The sequence below is a fragment of the Xiphophorus couchianus genome, chromosome 19 (genome assembly GCF_001444195.1).
Source record: "Xiphophorus couchianus chromosome 19, X_couchianus-1.0, whole genome shotgun sequence".
In the NCBI taxonomy this organism is placed as follows: Eukaryota; Metazoa; Chordata; class Actinopteri; order Cyprinodontiformes; family Poeciliidae; genus Xiphophorus; species Xiphophorus couchianus.
This window is the reverse complement of record NC_040246.1, coordinates 23,551,094-23,567,257: the sequence shown is the minus strand read 5'-3', so window position 1 is coordinate 23,567,257 and position 16,164 is coordinate 23,551,094. Positions and strand designations below refer to the sequence as shown.

The following is a 16,164-nucleotide window of genomic DNA, read 5'->3' as shown; positions in this document are numbered from 1 at the left end:
TGTCCTGAGATCCGAACCGGACCGGCAGACTGGAGGCGACGCTCCAGGAAAAATAACCAGGATTTATTATCAGCTTCTAACTTTCCCAACTTATTCGATTCTACAGTGTGACGTAAAGAGATTTATTTTTTATATATATGGAGAACCAATCCTGTCAAAATTGGCAAACAAAATAGAAATTAATGATTTGATTATACAGTTTGACAAATGTATCATTCAACAGTATTAAATTAGCACTATTACTCAGTTTTCCACTTTATTTCCAATATTTTATTAATTGGCTTCCTTGATTTATTGTCCTTAATATTCTGTTTTAATTTTTTATTTTTTTTTACATTGATTTTTGTCTATTTAGATTTTGTGTTTTCATTCCAGTCATCTTCTCCTATTGGTCAACATCTATAGCCAAGCACAAAGTTGAGATACTTTTTTGGATGCAGTATTTGCCATATTACTTTATTAAGCTTTTTATTTTTATTGCCAATTGTGGCAGGACCAGTCCTCCATAGATGTATGAATGAATTCCAACTCAAACACATAAATTCAATGTTTTATCTTTTTAATGTGTAATCATTCTCTGGGAAACGGTTCATTTCAGGTGAATATTAATGATTAAAGACTAAATGAATTTTCTAACGGAATCATTTCTTCCGAGACGTTTCTCGGTTCTTCTCCCTCCATCCCAGCTCCAACTGTCCAACTGAAAAACAGGGTTTCCTCTGGCTGTTTGAGGCAATTTAATCTAACTTCATTCGTTTCCTGTATCACCCTGAAACGGAGGACGTCTGTCGGAGTGAAGCTGACGGACGGATAAAAACCCAGAATTAAACCAAACATCAGAACCGGCTCCGGTTCTACTCGGCAGAAACCTTCATGACGACCCGGACGCTGTGGAACAAACACAGGAATAACTGAGCAGCTGCTGCTGTGTGAGCATGTTGGCGACGAACCGGGTCGGTACCATTGGGAGTTCTTCATCAGCTCTATGGCGTCGTTGACCTGGTCCAGCTCCATTTTGTGGCTGATGAACTCGTCCAGCTTCACCTTCTTCTCCAGGTAGGATCTCACCATCCCCGCCACGCCGTCCTTGGCTTTAAACCCTGAGGCGGATCAGAACCGCACAAGGCAACGAGACTTTACTTATACAGCAGCTTTCAGCCAGAGACGGTTCCAGGTGAAAGAAGTTAAAACATAATAAAACACAACAAACAGATTCAATTTAAACAGGTTTAGATAAGAAACTTTTTAAATGTTTTGTTTTAATGACCTCATGGAGCCAGAGGTCATTTACTGACACAATAAAAACTGAAGCTGCTTCGGTTTCACTGTTGGACTGAAAGGTCTCAGTGGCTAATGGAAGAAAATCAGAAATATATTCTGGGTTTTTATTAGTGAGTGTTTTATAAACCATTAAAACTTTAAATGTTGTGTGAGCAGCAGGAAGTGGAAGGATCTCGGATCTGGACTGATTCTGATCTTCGTTTTGGTGAGGACTCATTCTGCAGAAGAAGAAGAAGTTTTATTGGGTTTTTTTTATTGTTTATTTTTTTGCTAATCCAGTAAAAATAACGTTGCAATAATTGAATCTACTAAAAGCTATGAAGTAAATTTTCAGAATCTTGTTGACATGAGTCGTCTAATTCTGCCGACATTTTTAGCTGGTAATATTGTGTCTCTATGATAAATTTGATCTGGTTGTGAAGGATCAGGTCAGGATCCTGATCCCCACAGACTCATGGCCTAGTCAAAGCATTTTAAACCAGCAGGCTGGAGGTGGGCGATCATTTTTAACCGGAGCTCTTTGGGCCAAAAACTAAAACTTCAGTTTTATCTTTATTTAGTTGAACATTTTGGCCCATCCGTCAGCATGACTCCATCAGCAGAACCAGAACCGCAGCAGAGCGACAGGCTCACCTCCAAACATGGAGCCCTTCCAGGTCCGCCCGCAGATCAGGTGGCGCGGTCGGATGGTGATGTCGAACATGTCGGTCCAGCCGACCACCACGCTGACCCCCCAGGCCTCCATGCTGGACTCCAAGGCGCTGCGCTGGACGGACCAGCAGAACACGGTCAGCGCCCCGGTTCCGCTCTCCAGACTAACACAGAGCATCGGTCCCTCACCATGACCTCCACGTTCCCCACGCACTCCAGGGAGAAGTCCACCCCTCCTCCGGTCATCTCAGAGATGACCTCATGGACGGGCCGGCTGTGGTCCTTTGGGTTCAGGAAGTCGGTGGCGCCCAACTCTTTGGCCTTCTCTGCTTTGTCCGAGTTGATGTCGACGGCGATGATCCTGCTGGCTCCCGCCGCCCTGCAGCCCATGACCGCGGCCAGGCCCACGGCTCCCAGACCGAACACGGCGCAGCTGGAGCCCGCTTCCACCTGGACACACGGAGAACCCCTGAAATACGGAAACACAAAGTAATCCCAAACTTCTGCAATCTGGGAGCGGATTAAACAGAACAGAGTTAATCTCATGGTCTGTTATTGGACAAAACGATCATTTAAAATTGATATCGGTATTAATAGCAAATGCTAATAGCTTATGCTGCCAACATATTAGCTTTAGCTTGTGCTAAACATATTATTTAGTGTAAGCTAACGGTAAAGTACTATACCAAGGTATTATTTAGTTTAAACAGACACTAAGGTACTATACTAACTCAATATTTAGTAGAAGCTAAAGCTACACCTTGTTGACATCCAGGGTCATTATTATCGCCCTGCTATGTAAAGTCCTGACTCATTTCAAAGTAAAAGCATGAGGTCTACATACTTTAAGACTTAGACATTCCAGTTTAACCATTTAAAACCAAGAAACAAAAAGTTTTATTTTTCAATGAATAAAACTTTTACAAAAGTCAAACTTTATTTAACTGAAAGTTTAAAAACAGCTGAATTAATTAGTACTTTAGAATTTATCTGGAAAGAGTAATTTAGGGGAAGCTAAGTGCGCTAAATAAGTTTCTCTGTGCTGTTAGCGGACTAGTGGACGCGGCTCTCCCACCTTGGCGGTGTTCACCGCGGCGCCGTAGCCGGTGCAGATCCCGCAGCCCAGCAGGCAGATCTTGTCCAGAGGAGCCGCGGGGTCGATCCTGGTCACAGCGATCTGGTTGATGACGGTGTACTCAGAGAAGGTGCTGGTTCCCATGAACTGGTGGACCCTCTTCCCCTTACAGGTGAACCTGGATTCCACTCCGGCCATAATCTCTTGGCGAATTCTGGTCCTGGTGGAGACAGTTTCTGAGCTAAAGAACTGTGTTTGTTCTTTACTGGAAAAATGCCACCATTAAAGGCTGAGGACCAGGCCAGTCTCACCATGCTCTCTCACACTGGTTGGTCCTCGGACTCTTACAGAACCGACATTCTTTACACTGGCAGAGGAAAAGAGGAATCACCTTGTCTCCTAGGAGACCAAAAGGAGACACTAAATATTTACTTTGAAGCTAAACTTTAGGTACAAGCTACATATTTAATTTGTGTATGAAATATTTAGCTTGCGAACTTAACATTAATTTAGGAACTGATACAGTAATGAATGATTGACATGGTGACAAACGAGACGATCTAAATAAGCCAAATTATTGATGTTCATTTCTGACTGTAAGTTTTAAATGGCGTCTCCTAGAAGGAGAACCGGCGGGTTTGGGCCCGAAACCCGCCGGTTCTCCAGGACGGAGGAAGGAAAGAGGCTTCATGCAGCGTGTCGAGGCAGCAGCAGGTGACCTGCTGTCACATCAACATCAGCTTCCGGTTCGGACTGACCGGGCTGAAACTCTGTGACTCCCGGTCCGACACTCTCCACGATGCCGGCGCCCTCGTGGCCCAGGACCGTGGGGAAGCCGTCTGCAGTCATGCTCTCCAGCAGGTGGTACAGGTCCGAGTGGCACACCGAGGTCGCCACTATCTGCGCCAGGAAGTAACCGTGACAACGGCCACGTCAGCGGCTTTAGCGTTACGAAAGACCTCCTGGTGAGACGAAGAGGCGCCTCCCACCTTGATGCGGACCTCACCGGCCTCAGGAGGAGCCACCTCGATCTCCTCCATGGCGGCCGGCGTGTTGGGCGCCCAGGACACCGCCGCCCTGCACCGGATGACCTGGCGGCCACAGAAACATCCGGTATTAACCTTTAACCTTTAACCATGGAGTTCCTGCACAATGAGCTGCTGGTTGTAAAAACGTTCAGAAATAGTTTGGGTGGTTTACGTTCATTTTTCAGGCATATTTTAATCATATTTTTTATTCATTTATAAATGTTTTTAGTTTCAAACCAAATATTTAGTTAGCTAGCTAAAAAAACCTAAATATGTAACGTCAGAATGATGACCTGTTTCTTTCCCAAATCCTCTTGTAGGCAAACATTTATTTATTTAAGCTTTTAATCATCTAATTGGCACATTATTTCAAACATTTCCCACCTGGTGAAATAGATACATTTTTATTGTATATTTTGGATAATTAACCTTTTCTGCTTGCTTGTTCATGACACACAGGATAATAATTGGTATGCTAATGCTATCCAGAAAGGAAAAACTTAAAAAACCTACAAGGTTTGAATGACTGGCAGAATGTTCTGGTCCCAGTTTGAGCGACTTTTTAAACCAGAGCAGATTAAAGGTTGGTAAAAATTGGGCGGACTATCCCTTTAGTCCTTCACTGAATCTGAAGCTGCATTTAGAAGCCATTAGCTTCAGAGTACCAGACTTACTGTGTGAAGGCTTCATGATCAAATCAATCGCCTGCCGCTTTGGTCGAGTTTACAGAAACAAAGTGATCGGGGCAGAGAACTTCCGGGTCAGACCGCTGTCAAAAATGAAGACCGCTCGTTGTCCTGAAAACACGGACCGCTGGTGGTCTGTGTGTTTCCTCTCACCTTCCCAGCTGTGGACATTTTTCCTGCAGAGATGATCGATCGATCTGAGGCCAAAGTTTCAGCAGCGAAGGAAAAGAAGAGGATCAGTTCAATCAGGCACACAGCGATACGAGCAGGGACTTTAACCTGCAGCTGTTATCAGGCTGGGCGGGTCCGGTCCGGTCCGGTCCGGTCCGGTCCGGTCCGGTCTCACCTTCACCCGAGACGCCGCAGCAGAAAGAGGAAGAAAAACCTTTGGAATAAAATGTGTTCCAGTCAGAATCTGGCGAAAACCAGTCGAGTTTGTTTAAAACCAGAATGAAACCAGAAACCAGATCAGGAAGTCATGAAGCGATCAGACAACAAAACCATAATAAATTATAAATATATTATAAGATAATAAACCCCTGAGCCGCTGCAGTAAACAGTATCTAACCCTGGCAGGGAGGGGTCAGACCTTCATAACTGGCCGTCAGATTATTAAAATCATAACGTGATTCTTTAAACAAGCCATTTAATTTGATCTGCTGGTTGAATCTTTATTTTCTCTCAGTTATAAAACAATAAATCTTGTTGACATGTGAAGGATTTTATCTTCATCCTTTTCTCTGCTGATCAGATGAAGCTTCATTCATTTCAGCTGAGGATTTCATTTCCTGATCCAGTTTGAGGAGATGACCTTTGGCTTCAGAGAGTAAAATGTCTGGAAATGATTTATTTCTGAGCAGGTGAAAGTTTATCTCTGCTTTACGACATCACAGAAGGGCCTGGGCCGGCCCAAAGTAGAAGCAAACTTTGCAACTGCTGAGGAGAAACTGGTTGGAAAAACTTCAGCTGGAAAATCATCTTCATATATTTCTGATTTAAAGAGAATTGAGATATTTCTGCAGCTCTTGCTAAAGCTGTGGAAATATTATTACACATTAATAGCAGTTTTAATGTGAAAGTATAACAGATTATGAGGGCAAGACTAAGAAACATGAGAATTAAGTCATAATCTTACTAGAATAAAGTCGTATAATAGTCACATAAAGATAAAGTAGAATAAAGTTGTAATGAGTAAAAAGTCAGATTGCTGCAAAAAGTCAAGAATTAAATGATAAAATTACAAGAATAAAGTTTTATGACAGAAAGTCCAAATAATCTGAGAGCAAACAGTTTTATGATAATAAAGAAAAAAGTCTCAACAAATAGTTGAACTCAATAATCAAAGAAATAATCAAAAATTAAAAGAATGTTTAGTGAAGTTTCACTTTATCACCTTTCATCTTTTAGGACGTCGTCATCAGATTATTATCATCAGACTGAGATGAACATGATTATTATATCGAAGTTTTGTCTGAAGACAAAACGAGAAATCAACTTCTAGATACGTTCTGCAAAAGATCAAAGTAGAACTAGAAACATAGAGTCAGTCCGAGGCAGAATCCAGATCAGCTCCTTTATTTTCTACCATCAGGCAACAGGATGGAAACGTTCAGACGCTCGATGACGTCACTGAGGAGCGACGCTCAGCACGGCCCGGACGCTGCGGAGACACAAACACCCAGTCAGGACCGTTTCAATCATGAAGGGAACATCTGAGCTTCGGGTCGCACCACCGGCCGTTCTTCATCAGCTCCACGGCTTCGTTGACCTGGTCCAGCCTCAGGTTGTGGGTGATGAACTCGTCCACCATCAGCTTCCTGTCCAGGTAAGCTCTGACCATCTGAGCAACGCCGTCCTTCCCTTTAAACCCTGAAGCAGAGGAAGCATCATCAGGTACCGTCCCTTTAAGAACAGGGCCGTGTCCAGACTGAAACACACGGGGGGCTGAGCATGACGAAAAACTTCATCTGAAACCACATATTTACATAAACCTTTAAACCTCCAAATGTTTTTCAACAAGATGATTTATTGTTGCTAAGCGCTAAAAATAACTAGAGAAATTCTGCATTAACTTGTTTCTAATGCAGAAGTTTATTATTATGATTCATTAAAACAGTGATGATGTCATGGCTTTGGGAGTTTCTGATTGGTTAATCAGTGTCACCTGATGTGAGGAGCGGTTAGCTAATGCTAACGCTAACTCCAGAAGCTGCTGGTTCTGATCGCTGAGGTTCGTTTCTGACCTCCAAACAGAGTTCCCGTCCATTTCCGTCCAGTCATCAGCTGGATGGGCGGGGCGCTGAAGTTCTGCATGTCTGTCCAGCCGGCGATCACACTGACCCCCCAGCCGGCCGCACAAGATTCCAAGGCGCTGCGCTGCACGGAAACGCATCGCTGATCAGTCCGCCCGCGTCATTCACACACCGTGAGACCCTGACCCTCACCATGACCTCACCATGACCTCCACATTCCCGATGCATTCGAAGGAGAAGTCCACTCCACCACTGGTCATCTCCTGGATGACCTGCTGGATGGGCCTGCTGTGGTCGTTGGGGTTCACCACATCCGTGGCTCCCAACACCTTGGCCTTCTCAAACTTCTCCGGGTTGATGTCGACGGCGATGATCCTGCTGGCTGCCGCCGCCCTGCAGCCCATGACCGCGGCCAGGCCCACGGCTCCCAGACCGAACACGGCGCAGCTGGAGCCTGCTTCCACCTGGAGGCCACGGGTTAAAGCCGGTGAGGGTTTCCCTCTCTAACCTGAGCGATCTGGACAGTGAGGTTCGTGTCGGGGCACCTTGGCGGTATTGACGGCCGCTCCGTACCCGGTGCAGATGGCGCAGCCGATCAGACAGACTTTGTGCAGCGGCGCGGCCGGGTCGATCTTGGCCACAGAAATCTCCTTCACCACGGTGAACTCAGAGAAGCTGCTGGTTCCCAGGAACTGCAGCAGCTTCCTGCCCCTGCAGCTGATCCTGGAGCGCTCAAAGCTCCGCTCATCTATTCGACCGGCCGACCTGAACACCACATATGATCCATTAGTTTCATATCAACCTAGAAACTAATAAAAACACCAATAAGATCTGGAAATGACAGAAGACGAGGGACACCCGTTGACGCAGAGGTTGGTCTTGGGACTCTTGCAGAGGCGGCATTCCCGACACTGAGGCATGAACAGCGGGATCACCGTGTCTCCTGGATCACAAACATGTCAGATTCAGCAGAGTTATTAAAGCAGAACCAGGCGGTCCGGCTGGTTCTACTGACCCGGCTGGAACTCCGTGACCCCGGGTCCGATGCTCTCCACCACACCGGCTGCTTCATGGCCAAAAACGGCCGGGAACATCGTCTGATTCAGACATTTGCACAGGAAGTAGAGATCCGACTGACACACTCCTGTTGCCACGATCTGCAGAGGAAACGACACAATAAAGTAACGACAGTCAGAAAAGAGCTTCGAGTTGCATTTAAGGCTCAGATGATTCTGGCTTTATTATTCACATTTTGCTTCATTTGCTCTGACCTTGATCCGGATCTCCTTCTCCTGAGGCGGCGCCACCTCAACCTCTTCGATCACCAAAGGCTGGTTGAACTCCCAGGCTACTGCTGCCTTGCACCTGATGACCTGCAGACAGGCGAAAACCTCTGAACCTCACAGCCGTTAGCAGCATCAGCAGCTAGCAGCGAAGCTCTTTGGATGATCCAAATAAACTAGTTAGTAAACTAATTTATTAAACCTCTGAGGATTTCAACACTTTCATATCCTGTAAATATTCATCCATCTTCCAGCCTTATCCTATCAGGAGGCTGAGAGGCGGGGTCACCTGGACAGGTCACCAGTTCATCGCCAGGGCAACACAGGACAAACAACCACACTCACACCTAGGGAGAATTTAGAGAGACCAACTAATCTGACAGTCATGCTTTGGACTGTGGAAGGAAGAACCCACCATGCACAGGGGGAACATGCTAACTCCATGCAGAAAGACCCCAGGCTGGGAATAGAACCCAGGACCTTCATGATGCAAGGCAACAGTGCTACCAACTGCTCCACTGTGCAGCTTCCTGTAAATATGTAACCTAAAAATCAAACATTTACTTTTGCTTAAAAAAGAAGGTAAACTTGTGACCCTGACCTTGAATCTGACCTCACTAATTGTTTTGTTTGCTATTTTTTGTCCTTTTTTATGTCAGATTTATGATTTGCAGTGATTTCACCAAAAGTCGATTTAGTTTGTCTCCCTGATGTTCGCAGCTGAAGGTGAAGGACGCTGCGTCTCTTAAAGCTGCGGCGCTGCGGCTCCTTCAGGGTTGCTACGTGTTGAGCAGCCATGAAAAGTTTCTTGCATTTTCCTTGATGAAGAACTGAACTATAATAAACACTATGAGCTACCTGGACCAGAAAGCATAAAGCATAAAGCTGCGACAATTTCAGCTTTATTCACAAGAAGCAACGTAAAACTGAACTAAATACAAAATTTACACATTTTTGTGCAAAATTCAAGGTTTATTAAAGACTCCGTTCAGTGGCAGGTTGGCTCATTTGCTACAAAATTAGATGGAAAATCTATTTTCCAAACATCTAGCGCTCTAACACCAGGAACATGAGACCAGCTCTTACACAAGCTGCAGCTTAACGTCGACTCATCAGAGCAAATATGAACTTTACTGCTGCAGCTTTCAGCAGAAAACATCATTTCACAATAACGCTGTTATTGCTTCAGAGTTGAGCTTTTTTACTTCTGCATTTTGTTTCAGGATTTCTCACTTTGCTTCTTTAAAAAACATTTGAAATCGTTTTAAATGTTTTATCCAAACTTTGCATTATGTAACAAAACAGGATGAAAACTTTGACGTACAAATATTTACTGAAAACTTTAAAACTGGTTGTGAAAATGACCGAGAGACTAAATCTGGTCAAACTTTGAGGCGGTGAAACATGCTGTCCTGCTTACCTGTCCAGCTGTGGCCATCTGTCCTGCTGAAGGGGAATGTCAGCGGCTCAGATGGAGGCTGGGACTTTAACCTGCTCAGGTCAAACCAGATTATCTCTGTTGCATTTTGAACAAAAGGTTTAAAGGTTTTTAGAATAAAATCGTTGCCAGAAGTGATTCGTTCAGAGCTGGAGGCCTTCAGGTGACAAAGATCAACACGCTTCAAAATGTGACGACTTCATTTCTCATCAGATAACCTGTAAATTTTATCTGCCATTATTTATCTTGTATTATATTATATACATATATAATCCATTCCCTAACATTCTTGTATATTCTGTATAATCTGTGCATATAGCTCCCATATTTATATTTATACACAATATCTATATCTCTTGCTATAACCCCTTATAGTCCATACATACATAGTCTTGTACATCTGTAAATAAATATTATATCTCGTTGCTTGTACTTGTGACAGTGCAATGACAATAAAGTTGAATTCTATTCTATATAATCTGACATTTCTCTGTTCTCCATAAACCAACAGGCTGCATCGATCAGACAGACTCTGTCCAGCGGCGCGGCCACAGAAATCTCCTTCACCACGGTGAACTCAGAGCTGATGCCCCCAGCAGCTGATCCTGGATTCATTCAGAACCATCCATGAATTCATTTCTGCAGCCTAATGAACACATGATGATGCAATGAAGGGATGAGCTCCGTACTCGCCGACACACATGTTGGTTGCAGACGCGGCATTCCCGACACTGAGGCATGAACAGCGGATCCCCGTGGTAAAGATTTAATCTGTGCTCCACACCGTCAGGTTGATCCTGAGGAACCAGGCGGTCCGGCTGGTTCTACTGACCCGGCTGGAACTCTGTGACCCCGCCCGCCCGTCCGTCCATCTGCTCATTTGTTGTCCAGTATTTCTTATTTTAAAGCCAGATTCCCTTCTGCTGAGTATCTCTGACGTTTCCTGATGTTCCTCTGCTAAAACGCTGTTATTGCTTCATTGTTGACCTCAGCTGACGGAACAACGAGTTTCCTGTTGTGTTTCAGGTTCTCTGCTGCTTTAGCCAACGTCTGTCTGGTTGTTTCTTGTCAATCAGTTGCAACAACTTGTTAACATCAACACGCTACACAAAGACTTATTAGCAGAATTAGAGTCATGTAGGTTAATAATGACCTTTTCTAACAGACACAACTCATAAAGAGGCTGAAATATAATAAACACTATGAGCTACCTGGACCAGAAAGAATCTTTTGTTACTAAGGAAGGGAAACAGGAGAACTGTCTGAAGAGTGATGTGTCGTTATTTACTTAATATTCTATGCATCTAAGAAGAAAATGATGTGAAAGTGATGAAGGTTTCTGATGCTGCTGCTGGACAAATAGGAGAAATGATGTGGAACAAATTTAGAAAAGGAAAAATATCTGACAGAACAAAGAACAACTCTTAGCTTTAACAAATACAACATTCAGGTTAAATGATTTTATTTGCTCCAAATGTTTCATGACCCCAGATGTAATCATCAGGCAGGACAGACGAACCGTTGGCTGCAGACTGCGAACAAACGCCGACATTTTGAAAGGAGCTTTGTTGACTCAAGGAGAAACTCTCAGGACCGTCCGGATGCTGCGCAGCCAAAACAGAAGAGATGAGAAGAAAAACTGGAAGGTTTGAACAACGGAAGAGCTTCTGTCTGGTGTTAATTAGAACGTACCACTGGCCGTTCTTCATCAGCTCCACGGCTTCGTTGACCTTCTCCAGAGTCATGCTGTGAGTGATGAACTCGTCCAGCTTCACCTTCCTGTCCAGGTAGAATTTCACCATCTCAGGAACACCGTCCTTACTCTTGAACCCTGAGGCGCATGAAACAAACATGAACCGATCCAGATTCATGACCTGATCCAGATTCATGAACCGATCCAGATTCATGAACCGATCCAGATTCATGAACCGATCCAGATTCATGAACCGATCCAGATTCATGACCTGATCCAGATTCATGAACCGATCCAGATTCATGACCTGATCCAGATTCATGAACCGATCCAGATTCATAACCTGATCCAGATTCATGACCTGATCCAGATTCATGAACCGATCCAGATTCATGACCTGATCCAGATTCATGAACCGATCCAGATTCATGACCTGATCCAGATTCATGAACCGATCCAGATTCATGAACCGATCCAGATTCATGACCTGATCCAGATTCATGAACCGATCCAGATTCATGACCTGATCCAGATTCATGAACCGATCCAGATTCATGACCTGATCCAGATTCATGAACCGATCCAGATTCATGACCTGATCCAGATTCATGAACCGATCCAGATTCATGACCTGATCCAGATTCATGAACCGATCCAGATTCATAAACTGATCCAGATTCATGAACCGATCCAGATTCATGACCTGATCCAGATTCATGAACCGATCCAGATTCATGACCTGATCCAGATTCATGAACCGATCCAGATTCATGACCTGATCCAGATTCATGAACCGATCCAGATTCATGACCTGATCCAGATTCATGAACCGATCCAGATTCATAACCTGATCCAGATTCATGACCTGATCCAGATTCATGAACCGATCCAGATTCATGACCTGATCCAGATTCATGAACTGATCCAGATTCATGAACTGATCCAGATTCATGAACCGATCCAGATTCATAACCTGATCCAGATTCATGAACCGATCCAGATTCATGAACCGATCCAGATTCATTTAACCTTTCAGTGGTCATAAGGGATTGGGTCATTTGGACCCCACAGGTTTTCTAGTCTGTGCGCGGTCTGGATGGGATCACACTGACCCTGCTTGCGTTTTACTTAGGGGTTCGGAAAACACTCAGATTGACTCTTCTGGTCTCACCTCCAAACAGGGTGCCCTTCCATGTACGGCCCGAGATGAGCTGAATGGGTCGGGCGGCAAAATCATGCAGATCTGTCCAGCCGACAAGCACGCTGACACCCCAACCTTTCACACAGGACTCCAGGGCACTGCGCTGCACAGAGGAGCAGAGCACGTCAGACATCTTGATTTATTTTTAAGCTTGTACCAGATGATCCTCACCATGACTGCAACATTTCCAACACACTCCAGGGAGTAGTCCACTCCTCCATCGGTCATCTCAGCCAGCACCTGGTTGATGGGTCTGCTGTGATCTTTGGGGTTCACAAACTCAGTGGCACCAAACACTTTGGCTTTCTCAAACTTCTCTGGGTTGATGTCAACGGCGATGATCCTTTTGGCTCCTGCAAACTTACAGCCCATGACTGCAGCCAGGCCCACAGCTCCCAGACCGAACACGGCGCAGGTGGAGCCCGCTTCCACCTGCAGGACCACACGCTCACATTAGTTTAATGCTTAGTGCTTCGATATCCACATGCTGCCAAGAAAGACTTTCAGGTACCACCTTAGCAGTGTTGACTGCTGCGCCGAACCCAGTGCAGACCCCACAGCCAAGGAGGCAGACTTTATCCAGAGGGGCGGCCGGGTCGATCTTAGCCACTGCTATCTGGTTAAGAACCGTGTACTCAGAGAAGGTGCTGGTCCCCAAAAACTGCAGCAGCTTCTTCCCCTTACAGCTCAGTCTGGTTTCTTCTAAAGCCATCACATCATAGTGCTCAGCGGCCCTGAGAACAAAAGTGACTGTCTTTCTTTTAAACTGTAAAAATATTGAAGATCTGATGAATTCATGAATAAAGAAATCAACCTACCATCCTTTGACACACTGGTTGGTCTTTGGGCTTTTACAAAAGCGACACTCTCGACACTGGGAGACGAACAGAGGGATAACCTTGTCCCCTGAATATTAAAGAAATCATCTTAAACATTTTAATGTAGGACGAAGATGAAATGATGTGACACTTTCTTTGGGCTTGTCAGTCAGGATCAGAGAGGAAACTCTAATAGCTTCAGGTTGTTGAAGTTTGACCCTTTAATGTTTGAACCTTGTCAGGAACATTACGGTTTAATTTTCCCAGCTGATCTCAGGTGAAGAATTTTATTGGTTTCTGAGGAGAAAATGCAGTGAGAACATGAACTGATCCAGATTCAAGGTTTTATTTTATTTTTGACTAAATGCCAACAGTGGAGTTGGTCAAGTCAATGCCTGCAAGGCACTCAGGCAGCATCACCCTCCACCACCGTGCTTCACAGTGGGTACAGATCTGCTGGGTCCCAACACATTGGTCTCTACTGCAGTCTGTCCAGAGGACATTGTCCCAGAAGTCTTGTCCTTCTCCCTTATGTCCTGCTGCCACCTTGTTTCCAGAAAGGTTTTTTTTCAGGTAACGTCGTTGCGTTGTACAGACTTTGGTTGACCCACAGCACCAACTCTCAGAGTTGGGTTTGACTCACCTGGCTGAAATTCGGTGACACCGGGCCCAACGCTCTCCACTATGCCAGCTCCCTCATGTCCGAGAACCGCGGGGAAGCCATCTTTGTGCATTCCCTCAAACAGGTGGTACAGGTCTGTGTGGCAGACACCTGTGGCCACAATCTGCAAACGGGGAAATCACTCAACTTAATTCATTACCGAATCTGACAATATTTGACGTTTGGTGAATATACCAGGCGGAGTTGTTCGCCATGCTAACGTCAGATCTAATCAGACGATGTTCCAGCTGTTCACACGGCACCACATGGTTTCTATGGATCTGATCAGTAAGGTGACACCAGCCCCTACATGGGATCTTATCTGGGAAAAGCACATGAGTGACTCCAGGTGGGGCATTCACATGAGGCGTGAACATATGAAAATCCCATTCAGGCACATCTATAACCCAGCTGAGGCCCTGAACCTGTTTTGTTCTATGGAAGTGATTATGGGATGCCATTAGTTTGTAGATGTGAAACTTTCAGATCTTCTTCTTCAAATGGAAAGTTTCCAGGTGGTGGCTGCTGTTTCTAAATGATAAAAACTGGGCTTTTGTCCAGCAGCAGCTGCTGTAGCGCAGCGGTCAGAGAGGTGGAGGGCCTGGACAGACTGAAAGGTGCGGCTCGTGTTTGTGGCTGACTCACCTGGATGCGAACCTCGTTGGCCTGAGGAGGCGCGACCTCAATCTCCTCGATGACCAGGGGCTTATTGGGCTCCCAGGCCACCGCTGCCTTGCACCTGATGACCTAAAGCAAACCGACATCAGCTGGAATTGCTGCTTCTGCTCTCAAAATGTATCTCAGGACGTTTCCTGACAAACTGGAACTGAAAGGCTTTCAGGTTCAATTTCAGTTATCTGTGCTGAGTTTGAGCAGTTCATGTTTAAATCTCACCTTCAGGGGCGAATAAAACCATTTATGAGAAAATGAAATGAGACAACTGATCAAAGCTGATGTTTTCCATGGTAAACACAATCCCTTTAAGACAATTTAGTTCTATTTTATTCCTTCATCAGAGTAAAACAGGGAAATGAATATTGTTCCTTGTGGATTTTTGTTCAACATCCTTAAACATTTTATTAGACATTTTTGGCCTTTTTCCAGTTTCTTCCCTTCGCCCCTTTCTGGCCTCTGGCTGCTTAGCGCCTGCCAATATCTGAGGTTGCGTAAAACTGTCAGGATAATTTGAACCAAGTCAAAATACCTCAAACCACAGATGAGTTTCATTATTTTCTTTTTTCAGCAAATCAGGAAAAACGTTAAGATTTAAAACCTTCAGCAGGTTGGTGATTTGTCGACTTCAGTCGCCGATCAAATGTTTTTGCTTTAATGCAAATTATAACCACAAGTTTAACCAAGACATGAAAAAGCTGCAGATGCATGTCGAGGTGCTGTGAAAGTGAAAAGTTAACCTACCTTACCAGCTGTAGCCATTTCTACAGAGTAAAAGAGCCCGGAGGTTTGCAGCAGCTGCTGGAGGAACAAACAGTTTGGTTGAAATCCTGCAGCTGAAGCTGAAGTTATGCAACTGTGCAGATGGGGGGAGGATCTCTGGATGGTTTTCAACATATTGAATCTTTATCCACCACTTATATAAAAGGTAAGAGAAATAAAGCATCATTTTGTTATTTCATTCAATGACAAATGTGCTGCCTCCCAACTGCTTCTTTCCTCCTGTTCACCTTTAACCCCACATCACTTCACTGTGGAAATAAAGAGTTTAAAACATTTTTCTATTGCTGCAACATTTTAACTTGTTTGATTCAGACTGATGACAATCTCTTCCTACTTTAGCCTGAAATGTACCTGATTTTATCACAAAAATATTGACTTTGTTTCCATCCAGATGTCCAGTGGATTTTGAGAAAATGTTAAAAAAAAAAGGACAATGTGAATTTATGTTTCTATTTTTGTGCCCTTGGTAAGGAACAAACAACTCATCCAACAGTGTTTCCATCCCCTCTTTGGTTCATGAAGTCTTTCTTGGAAAAGTCCAAAAGCGTAGAAACTTGAGTTTCCATCCATCTGTTCCAATGCAAAACTTCAAAATGTGCATGAAAACGTTAATAGAAACATGACTGAGCGAGAGTGGACTTT

At 44.5% G+C, this 16,164-nt stretch overlaps 3 protein-coding genes and 1 long non-coding RNA gene across 6 annotated transcripts; 1 reads left to right on the top strand and 3 right to left on the bottom strand.

Annotated features, from left to right (window-relative positions):
* Window positions 1-542: 542 nt before the first annotated feature.
* Window positions 543-5,062, bottom strand: LOC114134198 (alcohol dehydrogenase 1-like). The gene is made up of 9 exons (XM_028000612.1): window positions 4,875-5,062; window positions 3,997-4,098; window positions 3,766-3,907; window positions 3,319-3,406; window positions 3,008-3,227; window positions 2,122-2,382; window positions 1,915-2,047; window positions 962-1,100; window positions 543-888 (listed from the first exon to the last, which is right to left on the bottom strand). The coding sequence occupies exons 1-9, from the start codon at window positions 4,890-4,892 to the stop codon at window positions 855-857; spliced, it is 1,137 nt and encodes a 378-aa protein (XP_027856413.1). The 5' UTR covers window positions 4,893-5,062; the 3' UTR covers window positions 543-854.
* Window positions 3,983-10,910, top strand: LOC114134200 (uncharacterized). The gene is made up of 3 exons (XR_003593360.1): window positions 3,983-4,120; window positions 6,313-6,546; window positions 10,206-10,910. It is a non-coding gene; the product is annotated as an uncharacterized LOC114134200 (long non-coding RNA).
* Window positions 5,554-9,923, bottom strand: LOC114134196 (alcohol dehydrogenase 1-like). Of its 3 annotated transcripts, none has more exons than XR_003593359.1 (9): window positions 8,459-9,651; window positions 8,245-8,346; window positions 7,989-8,130; window positions 7,832-7,916; window positions 7,519-7,738; window positions 7,177-7,437; window positions 6,965-7,097; window positions 6,452-6,688; window positions 5,554-6,381 (listed from the first exon to the last, which is right to left on the bottom strand). XR_003593359.1 is itself a non-coding variant. In XM_028000611.1 (9 exons), the coding sequence occupies exons 1-9, from the start codon at window positions 9,692-9,694 to the stop codon at window positions 6,348-6,350; spliced, it is 1,134 nt and encodes a 377-aa protein (XP_027856412.1). In that variant the 5' UTR covers window positions 9,695-9,923; the 3' UTR covers window positions 5,554-6,347. The 3 variants fall into 3 exon arrangements, 2 of the variants coding, with proteins under 2 accessions (XP_027856412.1, XP_027856411.1); XM_028000611.1 differs by lacking the exon at window positions 8,459-9,651 and adding an exon at window positions 9,677-9,923 and having other exon boundaries at window positions 6,452-6,590; XM_028000610.1 differs by having other exon boundaries at window positions 6,452-6,590; window positions 8,459-9,644.
* Window positions 10,911-11,139: 229 nt separating the features above from the next.
* On the bottom strand, window positions 11,140-15,613 carry LOC114134194 (alcohol dehydrogenase 1-like). The gene is made up of 9 exons (XM_028000607.1): window positions 15,484-15,613; window positions 14,713-14,814; window positions 14,050-14,191; window positions 13,407-13,494; window positions 13,103-13,322; window positions 12,760-13,020; window positions 12,559-12,691; window positions 11,387-11,525; window positions 11,140-11,298 (listed from the first exon to the last, which is right to left on the bottom strand). Exons 1-9 carry the CDS (start codon window positions 15,499-15,501, stop codon window positions 11,268-11,270), a joined length of 1,134 nt encoding a protein of 377 aa, XP_027856408.1. The 5' UTR covers window positions 15,502-15,613; the 3' UTR covers window positions 11,140-11,267.
* Window positions 15,614-16,164: the final 551 nt, after the last annotated feature.